The following is a 26,017-nucleotide window of genomic DNA, read 5'->3' as shown; positions in this document are numbered from 1 at the left end:
CATGGCAGAAAGCCTATGCTTAGTGTCACATCAGTTAATTCAGGAGTTAAAGATAGTCAAAGTATATTGCCAGTGACACTGAAGTCTGGGCTACAGACGCCCTCAGAACAGTTGGTCTCTTACTTAAAGATCATGAGTCCAGGAGGTAAAGGATGACATGAGGCAGGAATAGCTACCTACAGGAACAGCTTATGCCTTTTTGTAACGGTAATGAATCAGAATGGACTTGCGATCTGAAGAATAAGTCGAAATCCTAAAACTTATAGCTGTGTGACTTGAACAACTCATTGAGTCTCTCTGAATCTCTGTTTCCTCATCAGAGAAATGAAAACTTCATGGCCAGATATATGAGTCAGAACATGACTGGGAGTGGGCTTTTTAAACTTGTAGAGCTTTAAGTAAATATAGCTTTCATCATTTCCACCACAATCGTTATCATCTCACCAACAATAGAAAGGGTATGTGTCCAGTAGAAAATAAAGAAACAGATAAACAAGAAAGGGAAATTTTAAAACAGTCAAGTTTACAAGATATAGGAATGACTCTCTATTTCTCCCGCCCAAGAAGGGAGTGTTAAGATGATTCATTTGTGGGACTTTCCTGGCGGTCCAGTGGTTAGGGCTTGGTGCTTCCACTGCAGGGGGCACAGGTTCAATCCTTGGTTGGAGAACTAAGATCCCGTATGCCGTGTGGCACATAAAAAAATAAAAGATAATTCATTTGTGATAGGCTTCAATACTCCTGGGGGGGAGAAAGGGTATCCTTCGTAGCTGTGCAGTTATAGTATCTCTCATTGTTATAATCTGAAGAGATTCTGCCCTCCTCATAATATCTCTACATCTATCTATCTTGTTTCAAATAAGTTGCTGACATAATGACACTTTACCCTAAATACTTCAACATTTTGCTCCTAAAAACAAGGATATTATCTTATATAACCACAATGCCATTACCATACCCACAAAATTAACATTGATGTATTATCTAATATATAGTTCATATTTAAATTTCTCTAAACTTGCCCTAAATACTTTGGGGTTTTTTTTGTTTGTTTTTCTTTTTGTTTTTTGTGGCACATGGGCCTCTCACTGTTGTGGCCTCTCCCGCTGTGGAGCACAGGCACCAGGCGCGCAGGCTCAGTGGCCATGGCTCACGGGCCCAGCCACTCCGCGGCATGTGGGATCTTCCCGGACCGGGGCACGAACCCGTGTCCCCTGCATCGGCAGGCAGACTTTCAACCACTGTGCCACCAGGGAAGCCCCAATACTTTGTTTTTTTGATCCAGATTCAATCAAGATGCATGCCTTGCATTTGAATGGCATGTCTTTTTTCATTTTCTTTAATCTTGACGTTTTTAAAGAATTCAGGACAATTGTCTTGAAAAATGGCACATCATTTGGATTTGTCTACTTCCTAATGGTTGGATTTCAGGTTAAATATTTCAGCAAGACTATGTTACACAGGTGATGATGTGTACTTTCTACTACATCATATCAGCTGGCACATGTCATTTTGTCCCATTATTGGTGATGTTAAGTTTCATCACTTGGATTAAGAAAGTTTCCAAACTCTCTATTTGTGAAGGTATCTTTTCTCCTTTGACTTAAGTCACCTGTGAGGTGATATTTTGATATTTCTCCCCTACTTTGAAGCATGCCATAATTATAGTTCTTCAAACAAAGAAAAACTGCTAAGAGTAATGGGAAATTCCATAATGAAAAACAAAACAAAAAACAAATATATTTATGAATTATTCCACTCAAGGAAAAAGAAAATAGGGGCTGCACAGAAAAAAATGAACATGACCACAGGGGAATCTATTCCATTGACACCATTTATTTACATTTTGTTCCCTCTCACTCACTGGTGCAGCTCATAATCTAGTAGGAGATCTTTGACATGAAAGCATTTAATGACCTTCAGCAAATCAGCTATAGTGTCAATGAAAATTCCAGCATTAAATAGGCAAAGTGATAGAAAAGGTGATGGGGTTGAGTTGGGGCTGGGCATGTTAACACAAGAGTGAAAAGTTCTTTTAAGGTGGTGATTAGCAATGCTATTTCCAGCCCAGAATGGAACGCAGGTAAAATTCTGATAGAGAACAAGAGATGACTCTTCTTCATCTCCCTTGGGTCAGGCCCTTCTGTTACAAACACATTATCATGTAGCCTTCCTTCTCTCATCTTCAGACTTAACTCTGTCTTCTATGCTCACCTAGTGCCTCAGGCAGACCCAACACAGTGCTGCACCCCTTGCTGCACTGACATTCCTTACATACCTGCCTCTCTCCTGTCCTTCCCAGAACTTGTGAATCCCCTGAGGGCAGAGACTCTGCTTGGTGTCCCTTGCACACAGCAGCAGGCATGGAAAACATGTTCGGGAAATGTTTAATGTTTGAGTAGAACAGTAAACCATAGTTCTGTTAACCCATCCTTTGCTTCCTGCTTTTATCTAGCCAGTGAGAGGTAGAGCTGGCATTCAAACCAAAGCATTCTGGCTTTGGAATCCACATTCTTAACCACATTTCATCAAACAGTTCCCATAACCTTTGATCTCAACGTGCAGCATTCATTGCATAAGATAAAGTGCTTAGTCTTTAGGCCATTGGTCCCAGCCTACCTCTCCTACCTTATTTCCCAAAATTTGTTCCATCCCACATGGGTACCTCATTCCAATGATTTTATTGCCTATTATGTTAAAATTCTACTCCTCAGAAATGACATCACTTCTCTACTATCATCGCACTTCCAAATCTCTATTACCGTAGTTTTAAAAACAACCCAAAGGCTATCCACTCCACAAGCACTTTTCCATTCCTGCCTCACAATGTTCTCTCTCCTTTCTTCTCAGTTCTCAAAGTACTTTGGCTGAACTTCAAATAAGTTACTGGTCGCTTTCTGTCTCATGTTAGGATTAAACACCACAACGCCTTACACATCCTCTCTTAAGACTATAAACTCCTTTAAAGGTAAGACCCACGTCTCCCTAGCTCCACATGTCTCCAACACCTACCTAGCACAGTAGCCTGCACATAATAGGCCCTTGGTGGATATCTGCCGTATAAAGTAATTTTCCTTAAAAAATCTTGGCCTCAATTTATATTTTATTCATTCTATCTACTTAGAAGAGAATGCCCTTCTCTTATTTTCCATCTGTCCAAAGCTGATCTCCTCTGTAAAACCCTTCCTAAATATCCAGACTAAACTTTGGAAGTGAAGGATATGTTTATTACCTTGGTTGTGGTGATGGCAAATATAAGCGTACACATACATCCAAACCCACCAAATTGTATACATTAATTATGTGACTTTGTTTACTTCAACAAAGCTGTGGAAAAAGTTTTAGAAGAAAAAAAAAAGCATAGACCTGGAGTTTGGATTCTAATCCAGTCCTGCAACTTATTAGCTGTTGGTATTGGGCAGATTACTTAACATTTCTGTGCCCTGATTTCCTAATCTGGAAATAATAATAGCATTTACTTCACAGGGTTATATTTTTTTCTGTAAGGATTAAATGAGTTAATTCTTAATAAAGTACATACTGTATAACAGTGCTGCCATATTGTAAGCACTCAATAAAACTTATCATTATTCCACATTCTCTCTCATGGTTTGTAATACTCATTTGGCAATGATTATTTACCAATAGGTGACATATGTTCTATTTTTGCTAGGAACTTCAGTTTAAATCACGTATTATTAATGGCTTTTTAATGGGCATATCTTGTTTTCTTTAGTAAAGCATGGGATAACTTTGATTATTGAGCATATTCTACATGCCAAGAACTTGGCTAAGTGCTTTCTATAAATATTTCATTCAGTACTCACTATAAAAGTATAAACTAGGCATTATTTCCACATTATAGATAAAGCAAAACAAAAAGACGTAGAGAATAAGCAATTTGTTCAAGTTGTCTAAGCTAGTGAGTAGTAGAGCTAGGACAGTTCTTGAAGGCAAAGATAATATTTAATTGATCTCCCAGAGCGATTAATATATACTCATTAACACAGTTACTACCTATGTTCAATGTTTTTTATTGCTATCTATTTTGTTGCTGTGAAAATTGAAGCATGTATATTTGGTATGTTAGTTTTTGTGCTTGGTATACCTTAATACAGAGGCCTTATTTTTCACTCTTAATAAGCTTTTTAAAAAAGTTACCTTAGGCTCCAATATAAGCCCTTCTCCCACGTCAATGACAAGAGCGTGATATACTTTTAGTATAACATAACTAGAGACTTTTTTTAACTATTCTCTCTGCATTTGTGCTAATCTATATCAACTTACATTTAACTTTTAGTTTTATGTACTTCTCTGCATTAATGCTGTTTCTACAGAGAACTTACTATGAAAGAAATGCTAAAGCACATTTGCTTCACACCTATGATTCACCAAGGTGGGAAATGGGGTTGAGGCAGTTGAGGAACGGGCCAATATTGCTTAGCTGGTAAAAGGCAGAAAAGGAACCAGAACCAGAACTCTTTATCCCCACTACTGTGCTCTTTTAGCTAAGCTACACTGTCTCCTGCATACAAAGAAATGTCATGTTTTTCATATTTTAACCCAGTGCATTTATGATGTGGCTTTGTGCCCTCAGTTTACCTGTCATTACATCTTCCCAAATAGGAAGCAAGTGGGAAGGCAGGAAAATAGGAAGTGTATGAAGAAGTAGAAGTCCCGTGCACTTTTTCCACCTCTATGCCTTTGCTTCCACTGCTCCCCAAATGTAATATCCTCTCTCCAGATGCCTCAAAAGCAGTGCTACTCAGAATGATCTACAGATTCCTATCTGACTAAGACACTCTGTGATGAGACAAGTACAGACAGTATTTAGAAAATATGATAGCAATTTAATAGAGTAATTTATTCCTGTTAAATCTAATAATGGTAAAACTCATTCTTCCATTTTGTATTCTGTTTATTTCATTTTCTTAGTAACTAATTTTAATTGTACTCTATGGAAATATTGGTCTCCAACAGATTAGGGAGAAAACAGAAAATCTGAAAGGCACTGCTTTGAGTCCAGGTTCAAGAACCACCAATTCTTCTCAAAAGCATTCCCGATGTTCTTGATGAATAGAGCTTTTACATTTTGTAATATTTGACCTAAGCCTCTCTTATGCCTCATAGCTTTCTACCTAGATTAGCAATTGTTTGTTTTTCTTATCTTTTCTAAATAATTCCAACCTCCCTGAGGATAGGTTATGTATCTTTAACACCTCATACTTGGCGTATAGTTCATAAATTCACATTACACAAATGGACTGGATGGATTAACCATTGATAATTATTCACAGGTTTGGAGAGAGAAGTTAAAAAAAATACAAAGGGAACAACTTTTCCTAAATAGGGAAAGGACTGAAAGCACAAAGTTTAGATACTACCCGATTTCACATTTTGTAAATGAACATTTAGATCAGTGAGAGACCTGAACACACACAGAAACCCTATTTATGCCTAATAAGAAGCTAATAAATTGTCAAAAATTAACTTTTAAAATCAAATTTATATTCAAGAAACTCTGCATTACCCCTGAAATTTTAGTCCAAGCTAAACAGACATCATATTTACAGCAGTCTCACAAAGCAATTTCCAGAACACTCAGGTGTGTGTGTACATGCATACCAACTCCAACGCATCCAGACTCAAAGCTTTTACCAGTGGAGCCAGTACTATTCCTAATTACTAATTAAGGAAAACAGAACAGAACCTTTACTTCAGAACTCAGCCCTAGACCCCACTCACCAAAGTATTCATCAGCGGGTGGATTTTCCATGTCATACAGCATCTTCTTGGTTAGATGCTCGAGCTCATCTTCAGGGCGGAATGAGGAGGGGACAGCCGGAGGCCCCATGGATCCTGTTTGTCCACTCTGAAAGGCAGAAAACACAGTCCTTTAAGTGCAACCTAGACATCAACCAAGGCAATCAGGTAGTGTTTGCACTGTAGAGGAAAAAGCACTGGACAGGGCTATTAGGAGGCCTGGGTTTAGAATTGGTTTTATCAGCTACTCAGTGTCTGACCTTGGGGGCACTACTTCACTCACTTGCCTTATATAGATGAGCCATGTATCAGGCTTAGAAATCCATGTTTACAAAGAATAGGACTCTATTTCATTCAACAGTTGCTAAGCAGTCATTATGTGCCAGTTGTAGATTTATAAAAAAAGATGAAGAAACTGAGTCTCTTCCCTTACAGAGCTTACGGTCAAGTAAGAGATAAAGGCACCCTAGTAATTAAAGATAAAGCAACTGTAGAAAGTGCACAATCAGAGCACAAAGGGGACTCCCACGTGGCTGGAGAGGAAGAATTCCAGAGGAGAGGCATCAGCACAGACTAGGATTTATTCAGCTAAAGGAGAGGAACCATAAACGTTGAAGTTTTTTTACATTCAGGTGAGGAAGAAGCCAGGTGGCATACGGAACTCCTATTATTGGGTACATGGGGTCCACAAAGTGAAGGGCCTTGTGTTCCAGTTAAGGAGGTTGAGTAACCCCCCTGCCCCACCCCACTAGACCACCCCTGCACTGCAAACAACCAGATGTCAAATGAGGAGGTAAATCAGCAGCAGTAAACACTGGATTGGTATTAAATAGGCGGATGTGCCTGAATTAAAGCAATGCAAGGGAATCAAATGCCAGGTGAAAGAACACTTGAGGTGATCAACCAAGAATCTAAAGTATGTAAAGAAAGAAGAAAGACCAGAGGCCAGATGTAAAATAGCTGGTGCTATGTAAATAAGAGGGAATTTGTTATATTTTCCTTTGCCTATATTATAACTTTGACCACTTCCGATATTACACCCCAGTATCTTCAAAGTATTAAAAATAAAAAGACTGTTAAAGGTTTAGAAATATCAGTGATGATATTCCCCATGGCAAATGGGAAGAGCTGACATTGGGAATGCACTGCCTTGATCTTTATGCGCTCTTAAAATTGTTGACCAAGAGTTTCTCCTTTCATGAATAGTTTACAAGAATCAGTTCGACAAGACTTGAAGCTGCATATTCATTCACCCGTTATCTTCACTATACCAAATGAGTTCTTGGATGTGACAATCCTGTGAAGAACAAATCCTTGTACAAAAGTTTCATTATTATTACCAGCAACATTTCAACAACTAAGAAGGGTATTAATTACTTGTGTTACGGCTAGGGCATGAAATGCCTTCTAAACATATGTGAAATTGTTGATTGGTACCTATTTGGCCTTTTCTCTCTAATTATCTTTCATCTGGCATCTGTAGGATCATTACCTCAACCTACTCATTGTGAGGTAAAGAAATTGACACCCAGAAAGATCGGGCAGGGTTAATTAGGATAAAGCCAGGACAAGAGCCCATCCTAGACTCACTCATTTGTCCTAAACATTAATCTCAGGGCCTCCTCTAAACCGCAAATAATGCGTGCCCTATTGAGTTAGTGTGAGGGTTAAAGAAGTTCTTGACTCATTCATATTTGTTTTGCTTATTAGTTTATGCACACGTTCTTACAGTGCCTATTTTGTGTACCCTCTGCAAGCATCAGGGAGGAACACAAAGACGTATTTGACACAGTCTTTGTCTTTGAAAGGACTGGAGTCTAGTGAGGGTGAAAGACAGACACAAGTGATCATCAGTTCTATAAAGCACACTATATTGGGGGGAGTGTATGCAGATATAAGCATTGGAGGAGTGATTTGCTAGTATAATTAAACTTCAAATTGCTCATACATGCTATCAACTTTCAAGAAAATTTTACAGAAATATTCATATAAGAACATAAAGTTATTATGGCCAGAGATAGCGAAGGGATATATGGTGTGGCAGTGGCATTGTGGCTGGAGACAGATTTAATGAGATGAGCTTGTGAACCTGTCTGAACTTGAGACCCCCTTCTGTAAAATGGGCTTGCAATGCTACCTCACAGTCTTTGTTAGAATAAAGATGAGATAGCTTGCATTTCATGCTAAATAGAGCTTAACTACTTTCAAGCCATGGCAACCAAGGGACTCTAGATCCCCCAACCTGCCTCTGAGGGAGGGGACTATCCCAGTTCAGGTGACAACATTGAAGACAAGATAGGAAAATTATCTACAACTTGTTTTTTGCAGGTTTGCAATTAAGAGAGAACTTGAGCCTCAAATTTGGTATTACCTGACTCTAAATTCTATGTATTCTTTTCCAACCAAACATTGCTTTCCATAGAGAATGTGCTAGAAAAGTATGAAATATTAATGGTGGTGGCTGTTTTAATTTAAATCAACAACTAGTAGAGAAAATCTGATAATTCCTTCTTCCAGTCTTAGGGTGAACCCTCAGGGAATGGACACAATTTATTATTGTTTGGCCCTAAAATCTGCTGGCTTCCCTTTTCATATAAACAAAGGCAGCAAGAAAGCCAAGTCTGTCCTCTGTAAATAGGAGCCAGTAATTGAGATTCTACCTTTAGCACTTACATTTCAAGCAGAGGCATAATTTCAAAGTACTTAACTTGTCAGTATTTCACAGATTTTAAGAAACAATACGTATAGTATACCTTTTATTCTACAAATACTCCTTCCTATTTGCTTGTGATACTGTTTCTGAAGTTTGGAAAGGCTCCTTTCTTTTAGATTCTAATCTCATATATTGATGATCTTGGATTCCTGGTATTCCTTCTGAATAAAGACCCCAGGAGATCATCTTTCCAGTGTTTCTGGACCTTATTTGGCTAGAGAACTCTCCCCACTGCCCCCACCTCCAGTGGGTAATACTCAACATCTGTGGAATACATAGTGGTAAAAAGTCAAGTTCTTCCCAGTTGTCTCTCACACCCAGGAAGATATAGCTCAGGACTTTCTTCAGGGTTCAAGTCTCGTAAGTAGTAGTTTAGCACTTTCTCACTGTGATGAAGAGATCCCTTTCAATTTCTCTCTCCCGGGAGTGCTTAGGACTCAACACATCCTAGGAAAAATTAATAATTGTGTCCAAATCATTTCTAAATAAGCAGCTTCTAAAATTGTGTCTGGGCAATAAAACACAATTGAAAATTTATAAGTGGGGGGTGAGGGAGGGCTGGCAGGGGATGTGATAAATTATTTTGTTTTTTATTTCTTCAGAAGTAGAAATATGAATAGTATCAGCAGTATATTCATTGTGACATAATAACAGTTCCTTGTATCCATATGACCCTTTTCAAAGTGCCTGCTTTCACATATGTCATCTCAAATGTTTATACAACAGCCCTGTGTGATATATAATCCTATTTTATGGATGAGGAAATTGAGGCTCAGAAAAGATAACTGAGCAATGCTGTGCACAGTACCAGCCCTGAAAGCCAGCAGAGCCCTGACTGAGACTAGGTATGCTGAGATGGCTGTGTTTTGGCTCCACTTCAATGCCTTGCTGGATTCCAATATTGTTATTTCCAAGCCGTCCAGCTCTATCACTATAGTCATTTGGATTTTAAAATACTGATTGTATTATCTAATAAGCAAAGATGTTTTTCAGAGTGGAGGCTTACTGCTAAATAGTGAAACAAAAGCACTACAAAACAAATATAAACACAGCCTCTAGCCTTTTCTAAGAAAAAGACATTCTTATAAGTATCAATATTAATCACTAATATGTGCATTCCTTGAAATGCCTGGATCTCCTAGTAAAGGCAAAAAAAGAAAAAAAAAAGACATTACATGACCCACAGATGAAATTATTGAGAAATAAATTTCAGAGAATTCCTTCACAATTCTCTTAACATACTTTTCCTAAGGAAATGCCAAGTACTAAGCACTATCATTATAAAGTCAAATTATTCAGGATTCCTGCCTCTGACAACTCAGTTTAGGAAGAGAGAGACATGAAAATAGGTAATTACCATAAAGTGTAAGTACAAAAACACAGGCATGAATTCAGTGTTCTGAGATAACAGAACACTGCCAGAAAGGAGGTGACCACTTAGTTTGATATTGAAGGATAAACTGGATTTTACCAGATGAAAGAAAGGAAGAAAGAAAGAGAGAGAGAGAAAGAGGGAGAGAGAGACAGAGAGGGAGAGAAAGAAAGGAAGGAAGGAAGAAGAGAGAGAGAAAGGAAGGAGGGAGAGAGGCAGAGAGAGAGAGAAAGAAAGGAAGGAAGGAAGAAGAGAGAGAGATAGGAAGGAAGGAGAGAGAGAGAGAAAGAAAGAAAGAAGAAAAGGAAAAAAGAAAGAGAAAAACAGTAAAGATATTCCAAGAACAGTATGTATGAAAGAACATGAATATTAGCAAAAATGTTAAGAAGTAGAGGAAGAACAGAGCTAGGAAGAGGCTAGAGAAATGGGTTGTGGTCAAAGTCAAGACTGTTTTAGGCAACAGATAATCTTTAGGAGATTTAAAATGGTGGGCTGACGTTACTAAAGTCATGCTTCTGAAATATGCCTATTGGCAAATATCTCAAACCCAAAGCCAATGATGACTTAAAAAAATGCAACCAGACATTATGGTATTTCTGAGCAATTTAATGGTTAATATGCTTTAAAAGAACTTTGATATGTACTATGTAAATTTGCTAACTCCTCAGCAAAATGTGTTTCCTCTTCCTTCTGAGCACATAGCTAGATTATTTTCCATTCTCCCTTACAGTTAGATACAGCCATATGAGGCATAGGAAGAAAGGAGCTCACTCCTGGAGGAGAGCCATCCACTGACCAGGCTGGCTTGCCTCGAACTGTTACAGAAGGGAGACTGGAAAGAAATATGCTCAGAGGTTAATGGTTAAAAGTGATGGGCAGTGGTTTACATTCCTTTTATTTATACTTTCCTTTTTCTACAATGAAGATTTTTTCCTCAGATGTGAAAAAATATATATTTTTTCCTGACACAGAAAATGTCCAAGTATCTACAGCAGACTCTTCTCTGCCATGGTTCTTTCCTTGCCAGGGGCCCAGCTGATTATCATTCTGGGGAAGGCCTAATATGAATACCACAGCCAAATTTGGATCTAGGCCCCTGGTAAAGGTTATGGATGAGACTGTGCAAAAATAAGGACTGTTTCTGCAAATAAAATGCATATGGACAGAATCTGCTTGGTGAGAAAAAAACTCTGCCAGATTAAGAATAGCACAAATAACTGTATCCATCATACTTATATAACACTTCATGGTATTTGAAGTGTTTTGTATTTTCTTACATCAGAACCTATTAAGTCAAAAGACCTATTTATCTCTCTAATCTTAGTTCCACCTTTAACTTGTCCAGTCATTTGGATCAAATCATTTCTATTCCCTGAGCCTCGGTATGTTTATGCGTAAAATGGTGTTTTCAAAGATTCCTTTGATTTTAACTCTATCACATTTTTGTACCCATAATATGCAGATATTTACAGATATTTATAGTGAAATCACAGGTATACATATTTATGGCAACTTTGTAGTTTATAAAAACAGAAACACTGAGCAAGTGGAGACCTCATTATTATAGAAATTTCCATTTACATGAGGACTTAAACCACTTGTCAGCATCCCCTGAAACAATCTAGAACTTCATTCAGCATTCTAAATCTGAGTAAGCAGCTGGCAGGTCACAGGGTTTCTGCAGCCTACAGAACTTTCACTACACATGGGGCATGAAATCAAGAACATACAAAGGTTAACCACCCTTTCCTACCACCACCCTTCCTTGGGTGGGGAAAGCAGAACTGTCCCTCCTAAAGAGAAAAGGAAGCATGGTAAACAGCCTACGCTAAGGTGCAAACAGCAAAGACCCCTAGGAGAACACCCACTTCCTTGAATCCTTGTTACACCAACTTAACTAATTAAATATATGTGTTAAGAATCCATATTACAAAATGGCTACCTAATCTGTCATCACATCAGCCTTCTGGGTTACTCTGATGTTGACTTCACCATGGGCCATTTTTCTCCCATGAGTCCTTACCTGCTGTTGACTTCCTAGTTACAGAGTGCTAGGTAACTGGAACTTAGTGCAAATCTGAACCTTACCAGAAAATCACCGCCCAGGCAGATACAACACTGGGAAAAGGCAGCCAAGATATTCAGAGGGATTACATGATAATGAATACTCTACCACTCTAGGTACCAGAGCTTCTCATTTTTCTTGTCCACTTGCAATGATGTACAAGAGGTTCCTTCTCTCAGAGGGAAAATAACTTCAATTATGTGTTCTTGAAAAAACAAACACTGAAATTATCTTCTTTCAAACCGTAGAATTAGCCCCATTTTGAGCTGAAAGCCTGCCAGAAAAAAATATATTTCTGATATTTTCGTTTTTTTTCTCCCCTTATTTAACTGTGTCAAGTTTTCAGTTTGCAATTTCCTGAGGCTGCTTCTACTTTCTGACTCTCACTGAATTACCACACTCTATGCTCAATGTCTCACTGTTCAGTGGAAGGGGCACCCCGCTTCAGGCCAAAGGCAGAAGATGTGCTGGACACCCACCCTGCTTCAGGTTTAAAGCAATGGGTCTCAGAGAAGGAAGGGGGAGGAGGAGAACCACTTATTAACAATTAGAAACCCACCAGTGAACAATCCTCACAGCTGCATGGGAGCAGAAAGGCATGTGCTTAGTTCTTCTATTCCTAAGGTCCATTTTCTTGGAGAATGAATGGTTAAGGGCACAAAGAAGACCATCCAGAAAATGTGGCTTTAAAAGTTTGATTTTACCTTGGACATCCATGCCAGTTAGTCTTCAACTTTCAAAAGGTTTGTTTTTCTTACAACCCGTTTTTCATATTCCTTTTCTCATGCCGTGCATGGATGCCCCTAAATCACCCTTCTTAGGCCAAATTTGGAGTCATAGCCAAGGACTGATGATTCTGAATGACAGCCTGGTGGAGTTGCTGGATGTCACCGCAGCCAGGGGAAAGTGCTGGGTGTCTACCTAGGGGCTGTGGTGTTTGCACACCAGAGAATTACGGTAACGTAGGCTGAGCTGAGAGGTAGTGGCTTCTCTCCATGCCCACTCCACCAGTCCCCAAAGTATCAAGGTAGCCTTAAGAGTGCCTCGCTTGGAGCATGCTTATTTCTGGCCCTGACAGCTAGGGCGCCATTTCAGTTCCCTAAGGGTTTGTTTCTAGATTAGACTTTCCCATCTATAAACTGGAAGATACTAATATCTAATTCATATGAAGAAGCTCTGTGAAATATTAAACATAATATTGTGTTTAAATTACAGTTGCGGTTACCAGGAGGGACACCTTACAAACCACTAACAAAGATGATTTTCTTCTTGGAAGTGGAATGTTTGCAGATAATAGTATCTCTCCAGTAACTCTTCACTCTTCTATCTGCTGATAAAGTACTTCAGTCTAGTCTATTTGAATTTCACATTAATTGTTGTAGCAAGAGATGTAATTCCTCTGAGTCTTTTTAATTGTAAACCTTGAAATACATGACATTTGGTGAAGGTATGCTTTGCTGGCTCTCCAAATTGTTAAACTCTCTACTTCTTAGCCTTTGGCACCAAAGATAAACAGTAAAGCAGAGCTCATGTTTGGTTATTCAGAACGAAGTAGCCTCCCTTATGTGTTCCTGCCTAGATGAGCTCCAAGCAAAAAAGGCATAACCACATATGCTCTCCCACCTGGTAGGCAGGTAGGAAAGGTCAGAAGCAGGAGTCCCAGATACTCAGGGTCAGGTTGAAGCTAAAGCAAAGATCTCTTACCAACCTGCTTCATAGTTCTCGTTTCATGACTCTTTCTCTCCATACTCCCATATTCTCCATACTTTCCATCCTTCAAGAAGGCAGGCCTTCCTTAAAGGAGAAAGCCAGTGGCTTCTGTGGCAGGTGATAAGATCTCTATCAATTTGCTTCCTTCTTATATACCACCATACACGATTCCTACACAAGGCTACTAGAAGCTATTTCCACAGCACGAGAACTAAAAGCTACCTGCATTTCTTTGCTCCATTAATTAGGCCTATGTGTGCTATGCAGAAGGGATCTGATACAACAAAGGAAAGAAAATGACAAGACATTATTTCCATTGGTAGGTTTCACCTCAACAAGACTCAAGACATAAAAAGTTTGATGAATGGGATGAACTGTTGTTCAAGGTTGCGTTTTCAAACAAAACGAGGTCTTGGTCTTTGCTGTGCTCCACTAGTACCTGGCAGTGACTTTCACTGAAAAGACATTTCATCTTTATTTGATTGCCTGGAACAATGCAAAGGGCTAGCTGCTCTAACACTGGGAAGAAAAGTGTTACCACAATGCACTACTTTCCATGCACTGTCCCATAGAAAAGCCATCCTCAACCAGACATCTTACTGTTTCTCTTACCAGGGCTGCAGCCTTGACCATGGTTCTAATTCACTGGGGCTTTACCAATTCCTTACTGTTACATATTTAGATTGTTTCACAATTCTTGTCATTATCATGTTAAAAAAAACCCCAGAAAGATATTAAAATAGTACTATCTGATAATGCCAAATGTATACAAATATATATGTAAGGGTGCCAGCATGTGTGTCTATGTAGGTATAAAAAAACAGATACTGGAAGAAAAAAATACCAACATGTTAACAGTTCATGTTAGGATGATGGGAATATTAATTTTTTTTAAATATTTTAAAATTATCTAAATATAGTAAAAAAATGGATGACCCTTAAAAAATAAGAACTATTCTTTACAAGACATGGGATTTCAGTCTTTTCTTTAGCATTTTCAGACACAAAGCCAGAAGAAAAAGAAGAATGTAAAGTGGGGACAATTTGTTGAAAAAAATAAAGGCACCTAGATTTTCAGTCAGATATGCACAGAAACACTTTCCTATTATACAAGCTGTTTCTATCTAAGTGGGCTTGACAGATGCCTGAACGTGACACAAGACACTGAAATAACATGCAAATCAGTTTTCGGTTTTAATATACAAATATGACGCTTGGCACATCACTTTCCATGGCTGAGGTGAATTTCTGTTTTTGAGTTTTTCGTGGGAAATGCACGCCAGCAAACAAATGGTTAACTCCCCATATTTCACCTAACACAAGGTGGTTTTCGTTTGAGTCAGAAAGGTTCTTGCTCAGCAATCCAAGGCACTTAGGATGCAAAGGAAGGGCATGTGTTTTGTTCAGTAACAATGCCACCCGCAGCAAACAAGTCCATCCACTGACAGATGCACTGATCACACGGGATTTCTGGGCCTTGGCGGGGAGGCAGGTGAAGTGTGTCCATGAGAATAACAGAGAAAAGGTTTTTTGCTTGACCTGTGAAAATCAAATCAAAGTAGCTCAACATGGTGGGAAGATTAGCTTCTGGAGACAAAGACAAGCAAGGAGTCAAAAGTCCTTGCTTCCAGGATACTGAAGCAGTGTGAAAAACTGTACCCTCAGTGAAATCTACATTAAATTATCCACAAATACTAGTAATTAGGCATTATGGCAATCATCAAGATAACTGAGGTGTATTCAATATCTCAATTACTGGAATTGAAATTCCAGTTCAAGGAATTTATAATTCAGTCAAGAAATCAAGGCACATGAGGGAGAAATAAAGAACGAAGCAAAACACTGACTGCTGATGGTAATCAGTATGGTTTAGACACTTAAGAGTATAGGCTCTAGGGGCTGGCTATCTGCTTGGATTCAAATCCCACATCCACCACTTACCACTAGTGTGACTCAGGGCAAGATGCTTCATTTTACGAAGTATTAGTTGCATAAACCATAAAATGGGGTCAATAGGATTTACCCCATGAGTTAAATGAGATGGCCCATATAAATCATTCACTGCCTGCACTGATTAAGAGCTTATTCTTTTTTTTTTTTTTTGTGGTACGTGGGCCTCTCACTGCTGTGGCCTCTCCTGTTGCGGAGCACAGGCTCCAGACGCGCAGGCTCCGCGGCATGTGGGAATCTTCCCGGACCAGGGCACGAACCCGTGTCCCCTGCATCGGCAGGCGGACTCTCAACAACTGCGCCACCAGGGAAGCCCTAAGAGCTTATTCTTATGCTTAAAGATATGCTACACAGTAATAGATAGCACGTGAATACTCCAATGGATGATATGAATTTAGAGGAAAGAGAAGTTACAGTGGACTGGGGCATACCAAAAACACGCCACGGGGGATGAGAAGATTGCATTGGGACTTGAAGCAAAGGAAGAAAGGCCTTTGCATTTCCACGCTCCTTCACAGGCAACAAGGAACTCTCGGGCAACACACACGCACACTGCATTTTATTTAATACTTTCCAAGGCAGGAATGTGTGTCGTCTGTACAAAGAAACAAACAACGTTAGTGGTTTGTTAAGTGACTATGTTAAGTGACTTAGCCAAAATCACACCCATAGGAAGTGGCAAGCCAAGAGTTAAACATGAGTCTTCTGATCCAAGCTCAGTGTTTTTCCACTAATTTACAGCTGTCTCTATATATTCATTTAGAAATATGAAACTTACATGATCTGTCATAAAGATTAATCAAGACAGTCAACCTCACTGATTAAAGCATGATGCTAATTATATCAGAGGTTGGAGACCAATGTGGCCCCATTTACTTTCAGAAACATTGATTGTGGTGTAATGGAGAAAGTGTGGGCTTTGGAAGCAGAAAAAGCTGGTTCAAATACCAAGTTATATCCCTTATTTTGCATAACACTTCACAAGTTTTTTTAAACTTCTCTTAGCATAAGCATCTTCATCTGTAAATGGGGTCAGAGGGCAGGCAGGGAACAGGGAATGCTTCCATTTCAGGGCTGTTGTAATACCTAAGATGATACATGGCATGTGCTAATATTTAATCGGGGCTCATGACTTGTATTAAATGCTCACAAACAGTCTGTCAAATTTGAGCTATGGCTGCCTTTCAAATGTGGCAGAAAGGTGGATGAGGGAATATGAATGACTCAGTGCCATTCATCAGCACTGCAGTAGAGGGGGAAATAGATCATGCTCTGATACTGAATCTAAAGGTCAATAGCATTGAATACTTCTAACTGATCAGCAACCTTGCTTCAAATAACAGTAATTCTATTGAAGGAATATCTCCTTCCATAAACTCTGAAGGGTAGAGATATGTAAGTATTTAATTTATATATTTATTGATTTATAATTGATGACACTGAAAATAATTAAGGTATACTGAATAGTTTAGCACGGACCAGACAATGTTCAAAATACGTTAACTCATTTAATCACCGCAGCAGCTCCATCAGATCAGAGATTCCAATTTTACAAATGAGAAAACTGAGGCACAGAGATCACCTTGACAGTACCTGGGGACTTGGAATCAGAATGCAGTCATCAATCCAGAAAGTGCATGCTTAACCATCATACAATTGCCTCAGCCTCTCAACCCATCTACATTTTTTTTCAGAGGGATTTTATGACCTATCTACTTATGTTTAGGAGAATTTAATCTTGTATTATGAAGTCTTGAACTACGAAAGGAAACTTCCTAAGGGACAAATACCAACTATTTTTTTTAATTGAAGTATAGTTAATTTACAATGTTGTGTTAATTTCTGGTGTACAGCAAAGCGATTCAGTTGAATATATGTAAATATATTCTTTTTCATATTCGTTTCCCTTCTAGTTTATTACAAGATATTGAATATAGCTCCCTGTGCTATAGAGTAGGACCCTGTTGTTTAACTATTTTATATATGGTAGTTTGTATCTGCTAATCCCAAACTCCTAATTTATCCCTCCCCTGCCTTTCCCCTTTGGTTTCCATCAGTTTGTTTTCTATGTCTGTGAGTTTGTTTCTGTTTTGTAAATATGAAGTATTTACTGTGTAGAAAGATGGCAACCTAGAAAATAACAAGCGTCCTCTGATGTAGGTGGACTGAGCACAAGAAGTAGAGAGACAGGGCCACTTTTGATGAAGCAAGAGAAGTAGAACTGCTCTTCAAAAGACTACTTCCTTTATCAATCTCTGACACAAGCTGGGGGTTAATGCTAAATCTTAAAACAGTAAAAAGAAATGATAACTAGCACTGTACTGGAAGTGAGCAAAGGAAAAATCATGTAAAGGGTCATTAATACTCTGATATAAAAAAACTAAAAGATAATACCATTTCCTAGTGACCAAAGTAATAATTTTTTTTCTGCTGGGTTAAAAGTCCAAGCATGAATAAAACACTATGCAATATTCTATTCTAGAAGAACTTGGGCCTCACCGAAATGTAAAACGCTGTAGTCTGCGTTAGTCTACTGGGAGGTAACTGTAGATCCCCGGCACTCTCTGAGCATTCCAGAAACAGAACACACTAGACATCATTTAGTGGTAGGTGAATCCCCTCATTTATAATGAGAAAACTGAGAGTCAAGGAGGGGAACTGAGCTTTCCCAGGTCACCTAAAAAATGAGTGGTTCAATCAAGAAGGGCTCAAATCAGGAAAGAGGTCTGTTTTGAAACTAGTTCGTTCTTTTTCCACCGTGAAAGATGCACTCAGCACAGTGATGCATTCTCGATGCCCTATAAAGTATGTTCCCTCTTGGCACGACTTTGGGAGCCCTCACGTCCATTTATGCAGCATTCTGAGATCCTGAGATGGAAGCTGCTTTAAAGTGAAAATCATGGCTGTTGTTCTCGGCGAGCTTGCACAGACTGACAACAGCTGGCACAAACAGATGTGGTCCCCAGAGGAGTCTGCAGGCTGTGCTGGTGTCACCCCCGTGCCAGTCTCCTCTTCCTTGACTTAACAAAAGGTGTCTCTCCTCACATGATGCAGACCCCACAAGCCACTTATCGTCACAGGGGAGTCCAGAGTCCTAGACAAGCTGGCCTCAATATCTCCCCTCTCTTTTTGTCTTATCCATTGTTTCCTAATGACACACATGGCTTTCTGAAAGAAATACTTCCTTCTGGTAAGAATTTTCTTGATCCAGGGCCTTATTCAATTGCCCAGGGATTATAATAATACCGTTTATGGAGTCACTTACTGTCTACATGTGTTATCTCATTTAGCCTCTGAAATAATCCAACTACATGAACACTTTTGCTACCTTCACTTTACAGATGAGGAAACAGACACAGAAGACTCCAAAGAGCTTTGCTCAAAGTCATGGAGCTGGTGTGAGAAGGAGCTTGGATATGTATCCAACCACACTGATTCTAGAAACCGCCTCTCAAGTTCTAGTAACTAGAGATTAAGACCCAGAAGGATGGGGTTGAAAGTGTCACTATAATGAGAATGAAGTGGGGTGGTTAAGAATCCACCTGCCAATGCAGGGGACACGGGTTTGAGCCTTGGTCCAGGAGGATCCCACATGCCGCGGAGCAACTAAGCCTGTGTGCCACAACTACTGAGCCTGCACTCTAGAACCCGAGAGCCACAACTACTGAGCCCACGTGCCACAACTACTGAAGCCTGTGCTCCTAGAGCCCATACCCTGCAACAAGAGAAGCCACCGCAAAGAGGAGCCAGTGCACTGCAACAAAGAGTGGGCCCTGCTCGCCGCAACTAGAGAAAGCCTGCGCATAGCAACAAAGACCCAACAGAGCCAAAAATAATAAATAAATAAAATTTTTTAAAAAAGAATGAAGTGGATTTGATATCATTAAGTGCCCAAAACTTACAAACAGTTATTGTTATAACACCACCATGAATATCATCAAAAACTCTATATGTTTCATCATCACTGTCATTCTAACTATGCTCACTGATAGGTAGGAAGCAAGTTATTACTGGCTTTATTCTTTTTCTAACCAAGAGACGTATGGCAGTGACTGACCCAGGTCACTCGGCAGGCAGTGCCTCAATCCTCATGACAATGCTGAATGTTATGGACTCAGCTCACATTGCTTCTTGAATATAAAATGAGCTTGTGGGAGAAGAACAGGTATAAGATGTTATAGTACATCAAGCACATTAAAGATCACATTGTTTCACATATGAGATGCAACCTAGCAAGTTCCTAATAGCAGAGAAACTAAACATAACTGAGGAGATGACTGTAAGTAATACATTTATTCAAAGCACAATTGCCGAGTGCCTAGCAAGTGCTAGAGCTAAAGAAATTAAAGAAATAACTGAGACATGGCCCTGCCCTCTAAGAGATGTAGTAGGAAATATTAGACATTTGGAAATATCCAAAAGTAAAATATCCAAAAATACAATAACCAGAGTTAAATGTTTTAATCAATGCTACCAGAACACAGAGAAAGAGGAGGTGGCTCACATTGGGAAGATGAAGGGACATTCACAAGAGAAGGTGGCATTTTAATCACGTCTTGGATGAATAAGGAATTTGGATATCCAGAGATGTAGCAAGAATGACATTCCAGGTGAAGACCCCAAGGGGGACACACGAGAGAGTCAAGTTGATAAGTTATCATCTTTCATTTCAGGTAAAAATCACATGTAATTGACCTTTGGCTCTTCTGCCCTCTATGTTCCTTTTTGTTTGTTTCACTGTGCTGTGCATGAAGATGTCCATACTACTTTAGTGAAAGTGAAGGAATTGTCTACTGGGACATCCACCCCTACATGAGGCTGCAGGAGAAGATGTCTACAGATCAGCTCATGACCTCGGCACAGCAGGTCAGCTGCTCCAGACTCGAGTGCATACTACTCACTGAAATGTTTGCTTTTTGCTGCTGATCTTAAAAAAATGATTGCTGTAGTGAGAGGCTGAAGAAAATGAGCATACAAGTGGCTGTGATGATTTCTGATGCCAGCAACTCAGTGCCTAGAGGAAGGTCAGAGTAGAGAAACATGGGGGCCCGGGGATTTTGCTGCAAGGGCTGTGCGGACACATAAAAGATGAGAATCATGATGGAAGCTGTTTATGTATTTGTTTGTTTGTTTGCTTTTGCAGGTTCCACAGAGGGATATGCTGTCTTTACGTAAAGCTTGGCTGTACGTTTTCAGGAATCCTCCCCATTTGCCCCTTAGAAATCTACATAGGTATCTATGTCCAGTTGATATGAAACACTGTCATACAAAACCAGATTGAAAAAAAAAAAACTAAGTGTGCTTTACTGTCTCTTTAGCTTAATCTGCAATCTCGGATAGTAACTAGAGTCAAAAATTACTTTCTCCAACTAAGAAGTCTATATAGGAAACAAACACAGAGCAGCCTGGTGGTTAGGAATTTTAGGTCCCTCTTTGCCATAAACTTGCTAAATACAACTTAGATAGTCATTTCCCCTCTCTGGGTCTGGTTCTCTCCAATGGGTATAATCTTCAGTCTCCTAATGCATGTTTCTTACGGCAAACAAAGGGAGCAGGAGAGGTAAAATCACTCACGTAATTTGTGAACAGCAACATGCATAAAGGGGACACACAAATCATGCGCATCCTCCTCTTCCTCATCATCACAGCTAAGATTTATTGAGTCAGGACCTGTTCTAAATGCTTCAAATGCACCTCACCCTCCCAACCTCCTGCTCAGGTAGTTACTCTTATTGTCCTCATTCAGTGATGAAGAAATTGAAGCCTGGAGTTGTAAGTATAGTGCTCAAGGTATCATAGCCAGAATTCAAACACAACTACAGTCCATGGCCTTGACTGCTATACCATGTGTGGTATTATGAGTGTTGCACTGTCAGTGTTTTCTATTCTCTATTTTCTAAACTTTTGGCTATGTTGTTATGTTGCTCTCGTAAGTTAAAATTAAAATTTATTAATCCAAATCGTATTTACTGAGCTGGCACAAGGTGGCAGATACTGCATGAGTCAGCACTTTGATTAGAAAGGTGAAGATTAGAAATGCAAAACACCCCACGACACGGTAGCATAAACTGACGTTAAATGTAGCTGATACTATTTCTTCTCTATGGAAAAGACACAGACAGACGTATCCTAAAGGGTAAGAAAAAGGGTCTTGGATGAAGATAAACAACAGTGGTTAAGAGGTAACCATAATTACCAACTAAAAATGTCCAGGCATTGTACTAAATCAATGTTCTACAAATTACATGAAATAGCATTAGACCTCTTTCTCCAAATGAGGAAAACAGAGGCCCTGGAAGGTTAGATAGATTGTCTACAGTCTTGCAGGTAGTACAGGGAGAGCCAAGATTCAAATCCTGGACGGTCTGGCTCTAGTGTTTGTGTTCTTAACCATGAAACTACCTCTAGAAGAGGGAGGAGGATGGGGAAGGAGAGAAGAATGCCATGACTGTTCTCTTATTCTACCTGGTTCTGACTACAGGGATTTTGGTGAGTATTTATAGAACCCATCTATATTTCACACTGCTATTTATCATCCTTTAAAATGTGTTATTGCTTGTGCTCGAAGGGAACATAGAAATTAGGCCAACCTCTCACTTCCAACTTGTAGATTAAAGAAACTTGGAACATTTTGCGGAATGTTAAAAAAATTAGAGGTAAAATTGGGAAATAAATGAAAACTTCTCTTTAAACAAGTGGAGCAGTCCCTTTAAAGCCACATATTTTTCACTTCGAAGGGTATATCACACCTGCATCACTATGGCAAATTTAGAAGCTTGTCAGTTTAGCTTTGCCAAGTTCTAACTTCCAAAGGGAAAGCCTAACCCACAGCAAACAGCAAGGAGGTCAGATGGAGGCTGAGATGTCAGATACTATAACAAATACCGGAGTCAGAGCCAGAGGACTAGGATTTCAGCCCTAAATCCGCCACATACTAGTCACATGACCCAGCATATGTCACCTGATCTCTCTAGACCTTATTCTGGACCAAGTGGGTTCTACCTATACTTCACAGAGTAGGTTTGAAGATAACTACCCTTGGAAGCATTATAGAAATCTTTAAGAGTTTGTCAAATGTAAACATGGTCAATATATTGAAGACATGGTCTATGATGGAATAGGTTTACCTTGTGATCAGTCAGGGAAAGAGAGACAGCGATTTCACAGGTCAGAGAAGCGTATCAATCTTAAGAACCCCATTCTGCGCTGCCTACGCTCACTGACTGAGCCAAAAAACGAACCCAGATCTCCTGACATACCATCATGGGTTAATCAGACAAAACTGTACTAGTATCTTTCCTCACAGTTTCTCTGATGTAACAGCAAACCTCTTACAAACACATAGCACAAGGAGCTTTATGACTTTGGGCAAGTCAGTTTACTTTTGTGGGTCTCAATCTCCTTGGTGACTGAATGAATACAGTAAAGTGTTCAAATTCTGACCACATGGACTTCAGAGAGATTTTATTAGGAATGAGTGACATCATGAATTGTGAAAATGTGAAAACAACAAAATGTCAGACAAAGACCAGGGACAGCCAACACCACCCCTTTAAGCCACTGTGAGAAGGACTCAGTCACTTGCGAATACAATTATAAGCACAGGCAAATCAACTTCTCTTGCCAAGAAGTTTTGTTGCCCTTGATGAAATGATAGCATTTTGGCCAGAGAGAAAATTTCGTCATTTTCCTTTGACTTTGCTTCTGACTTTTACAAGATGCATGCCTGGGATTCAGGGACTGAGGATCCAGAAGGCAGTACAGTCCTGACTGCAGTTCACAGCCTGGAGTAAGCAACTTGATCACTGCCCAAGCAGAGAAGAGATCTGCCAGCTACAGATCCTAGGCTGAAATCCCCCCAACCTACAGGCACCAGAGTACACAGGCCTTCCAACCAGACAGACATCAGAAGTATACTTCCTGAAGCCTACCACAGGCCAGGCACTGTGATACAGAAAGAAACAGATTACAAAGCTCCTGCTGTGTCAAGCACATCCTATCTTCTCATTTAATCTTTCCACATCCTCAGTGAGGCAGGCACTAAGAGCCCTGATTTACGGATCAGTGAACTGAGGTGCATACAATAAAAATAATAGAGCTGGGATTGTAATCCAGGTTTAACTCTGAAACTTTCACTTTTTTTTTTCAGTTGAACAAAAGTGCCTGCCCTCCAGGAGCTCACAATCTAGTGGGAAAGTCAGAAAGGCAACTCAATAGACTGTGAGCTCCTTGAGGGCAAGGACCATTTTTTATTCTTTCTTGTATCTTCAGAGCCAAGCGTGGTATCTGCCATGCAGAAGGTGCTTAATTATTGTCTGCTGAATGGATAAACCATAATCAGATGTTTTCTCTCTTCAAATACAAATCCACTTACACCACTCCTCTGTTCTCACACACCTCTGCTGGGTGCTCTTTGCCAATCCCCCGAGAATGACTTGACAAAGTTCTTTGCAGCCCTGCCTTCAAAGCCTCAACTTTCACTATTCATGCCCTTCCATATGCCCTGTGCTCCATTTCCCTAACCTCCAACCACCTGGCCATGGAGGTGGCAGTCAACAAATATTCACTGAATGAACACACGAATATGAGAAGGGAACAATCAGTGCTATGTATGAGCCCTGAATATAATAATGCCTTGTGAACACCAGGGTTAGATTTATCCATTAGGAAGCTTCACAGAAGACAATGGATTTGGGCCATCTAACTCTAAAATCTCAAAGGCTGGATGACATTGCATAGGGAAAATTCAGTCCTTTTTTCTTTTACTATTAATTAGACAAGTGACATCAGAACAAAACATTTTTCTTTAAATCAGAATATAAGCTGTGGCAAATTGTATCTTCTCCTCAAGGATCTGGGTGCAGGGCCAAAAGCCCATCATATGCATTATTGTTTTTCCTCTCCTAAGTACTCAGGGAAAATTGAGTCTCATCTAGCATGCGGTTGCTCTTAGCAAGGTCATGGTTCTTCTGCGGTGGTGCCTAGGGCAGTTAAGGTAAGAACTGTGTTTTCAAAAGGAAGAAACTTCAGTCATCTTTGAAAATAAGACACATGGTTAGCCAGGATGGCATGGGAACAGTCCAGGCTTTGGTCAAGAAAACAGAAGGAGTAGGAGAAAGTTGGAGACACTCCTAAGTTAGCCCTTCCATCCTTGAACCCCGTATTGAGTAGACCATGGTGCACTGCCCGAGGAGACAAGAGATCTGTTCCTACAGGACTGTGAGATGTCGGGCATCACTCAGTTTGCTCATCTCTAACACGAGGCAGCTGGAACTGAACTAGATGATTTCCCATAATTTGGAAACTGGAAATGAGAAAGCACGGAGAAAAGAGATAAGCTGAAACCAAGCCTATAAATCTAAAGACTCGTTAGAAAGCCACAGAATTCCTTTATTATTTTGACAGCAAGCCAAATTAAGAAAATCTGTCCTTTCAGAGAGCCTGACATTGAGACACTCACATCAGTACATATACTTCACCTCAGCACGCACATACCAGGTGCCTTCACTGGTCCCCACGCTAGAGTCATAAAGCCCCTGCTTACTATCTATTTGAAGATTAGAAGCAACTTTCATATCCTTGATGTTGACATCCCCTTGCCCCTGCTTTTTCTGTACTGCCTGAAAATGTGGCCCAGAGATAAGAGATGGAGCAGAAGCAAAGCTCCAGCTCCCTGAGCATTTGATGAGTCTGTCTCACATTGAACCTTCTCGTGGTTGCCGTCAGAGCATTTCCATTTCCTCCCTCGGTTCCCCCATCCTCTAAGTCATGGGTTCTGAAGCCTGGCTGCCCATTGGAATCACTTGGGGAGCTTAAGAAATAATAATGCCACTCCCCACCCAAGAACAATTAAATCAGTATCTCTGGGGATGAAGTTCAGGAATTGGTGTGTTTAAAAGGCTCCTCAGATAATTCTGACCAGCAAATGGGGACAAGAACAAGTGCTAGTTTAAAATTGGAAGTCATATACCAAGTTAACTTCTCTTTTTTTTACTGTCTGGCATTCCTCATGGGAATCCTCTATCCCTCCTGCATCCATGGTGCCCATTAGATTTCTCCCCAGAGCCATCAGTCAGGGTAAGAGTTGCAAGAACGGCTGTGGGGATAAGTTGGAGTCACTCAACTTAGTTTAAAGGAGGCTAGAACTTTCTATACCTTCTCCTTATCATCATTGCCTTTCGTATAGGCCTGTGGCTACATAAAATAAAACCATCCAGAGGAAGAGCTGGTACTTTGATTGGTATGATTCATCTTTCATGTTGTTATCAGTATTAATAATGCCTACATTTATCAGACACTGAGAGTGTGCAGGCACTGGGCTAAGTGTTTTATATAGATTATTGCATTGAATCCAAAACCCCTGTGAGGCAAGTACAGATAATATCCCCATTATACAGATGAGGAAACTGAGGCTCAGTGAGGTGAACTATGCATAACACACTCT

The 26,017-nt window shown here is 39.8% G+C and overlaps 1 protein-coding gene across 7 annotated transcripts in view; it reads right to left on the bottom strand.

Annotated features, from left to right (window-relative positions):
• Positions 1-26,017, bottom strand: part of LPP (LIM domain containing preferred translocation partner in lipoma) — a 688,691-nt gene that overhangs the window by 160,465 nt on the left and 502,209 nt on the right. For all 7 annotated transcript variants that reach the window (XM_060099284.1, XM_060099283.1, XM_060099282.1 and 4 more), the window contains one exon: positions 5,746-5,872. In XM_060099284.1, coding sequence (XP_059955267.1) covers positions 5,746-5,872 — 127 coding nt within the window. The remainder of the gene's footprint in view (positions 1-5,745; positions 5,873-26,017) is intronic.

The sequence above is a fragment of the Mesoplodon densirostris genome, chromosome 5 (genome assembly GCF_025265405.1).
Source record: "Mesoplodon densirostris isolate mMesDen1 chromosome 5, mMesDen1 primary haplotype, whole genome shotgun sequence".
Lineage (NCBI taxonomy): Eukaryota > Metazoa > Chordata > Mammalia > Artiodactyla > Ziphiidae > Mesoplodon > Mesoplodon densirostris.
This window is presented reverse-complemented; position numbering and strand designations above follow the sequence as displayed.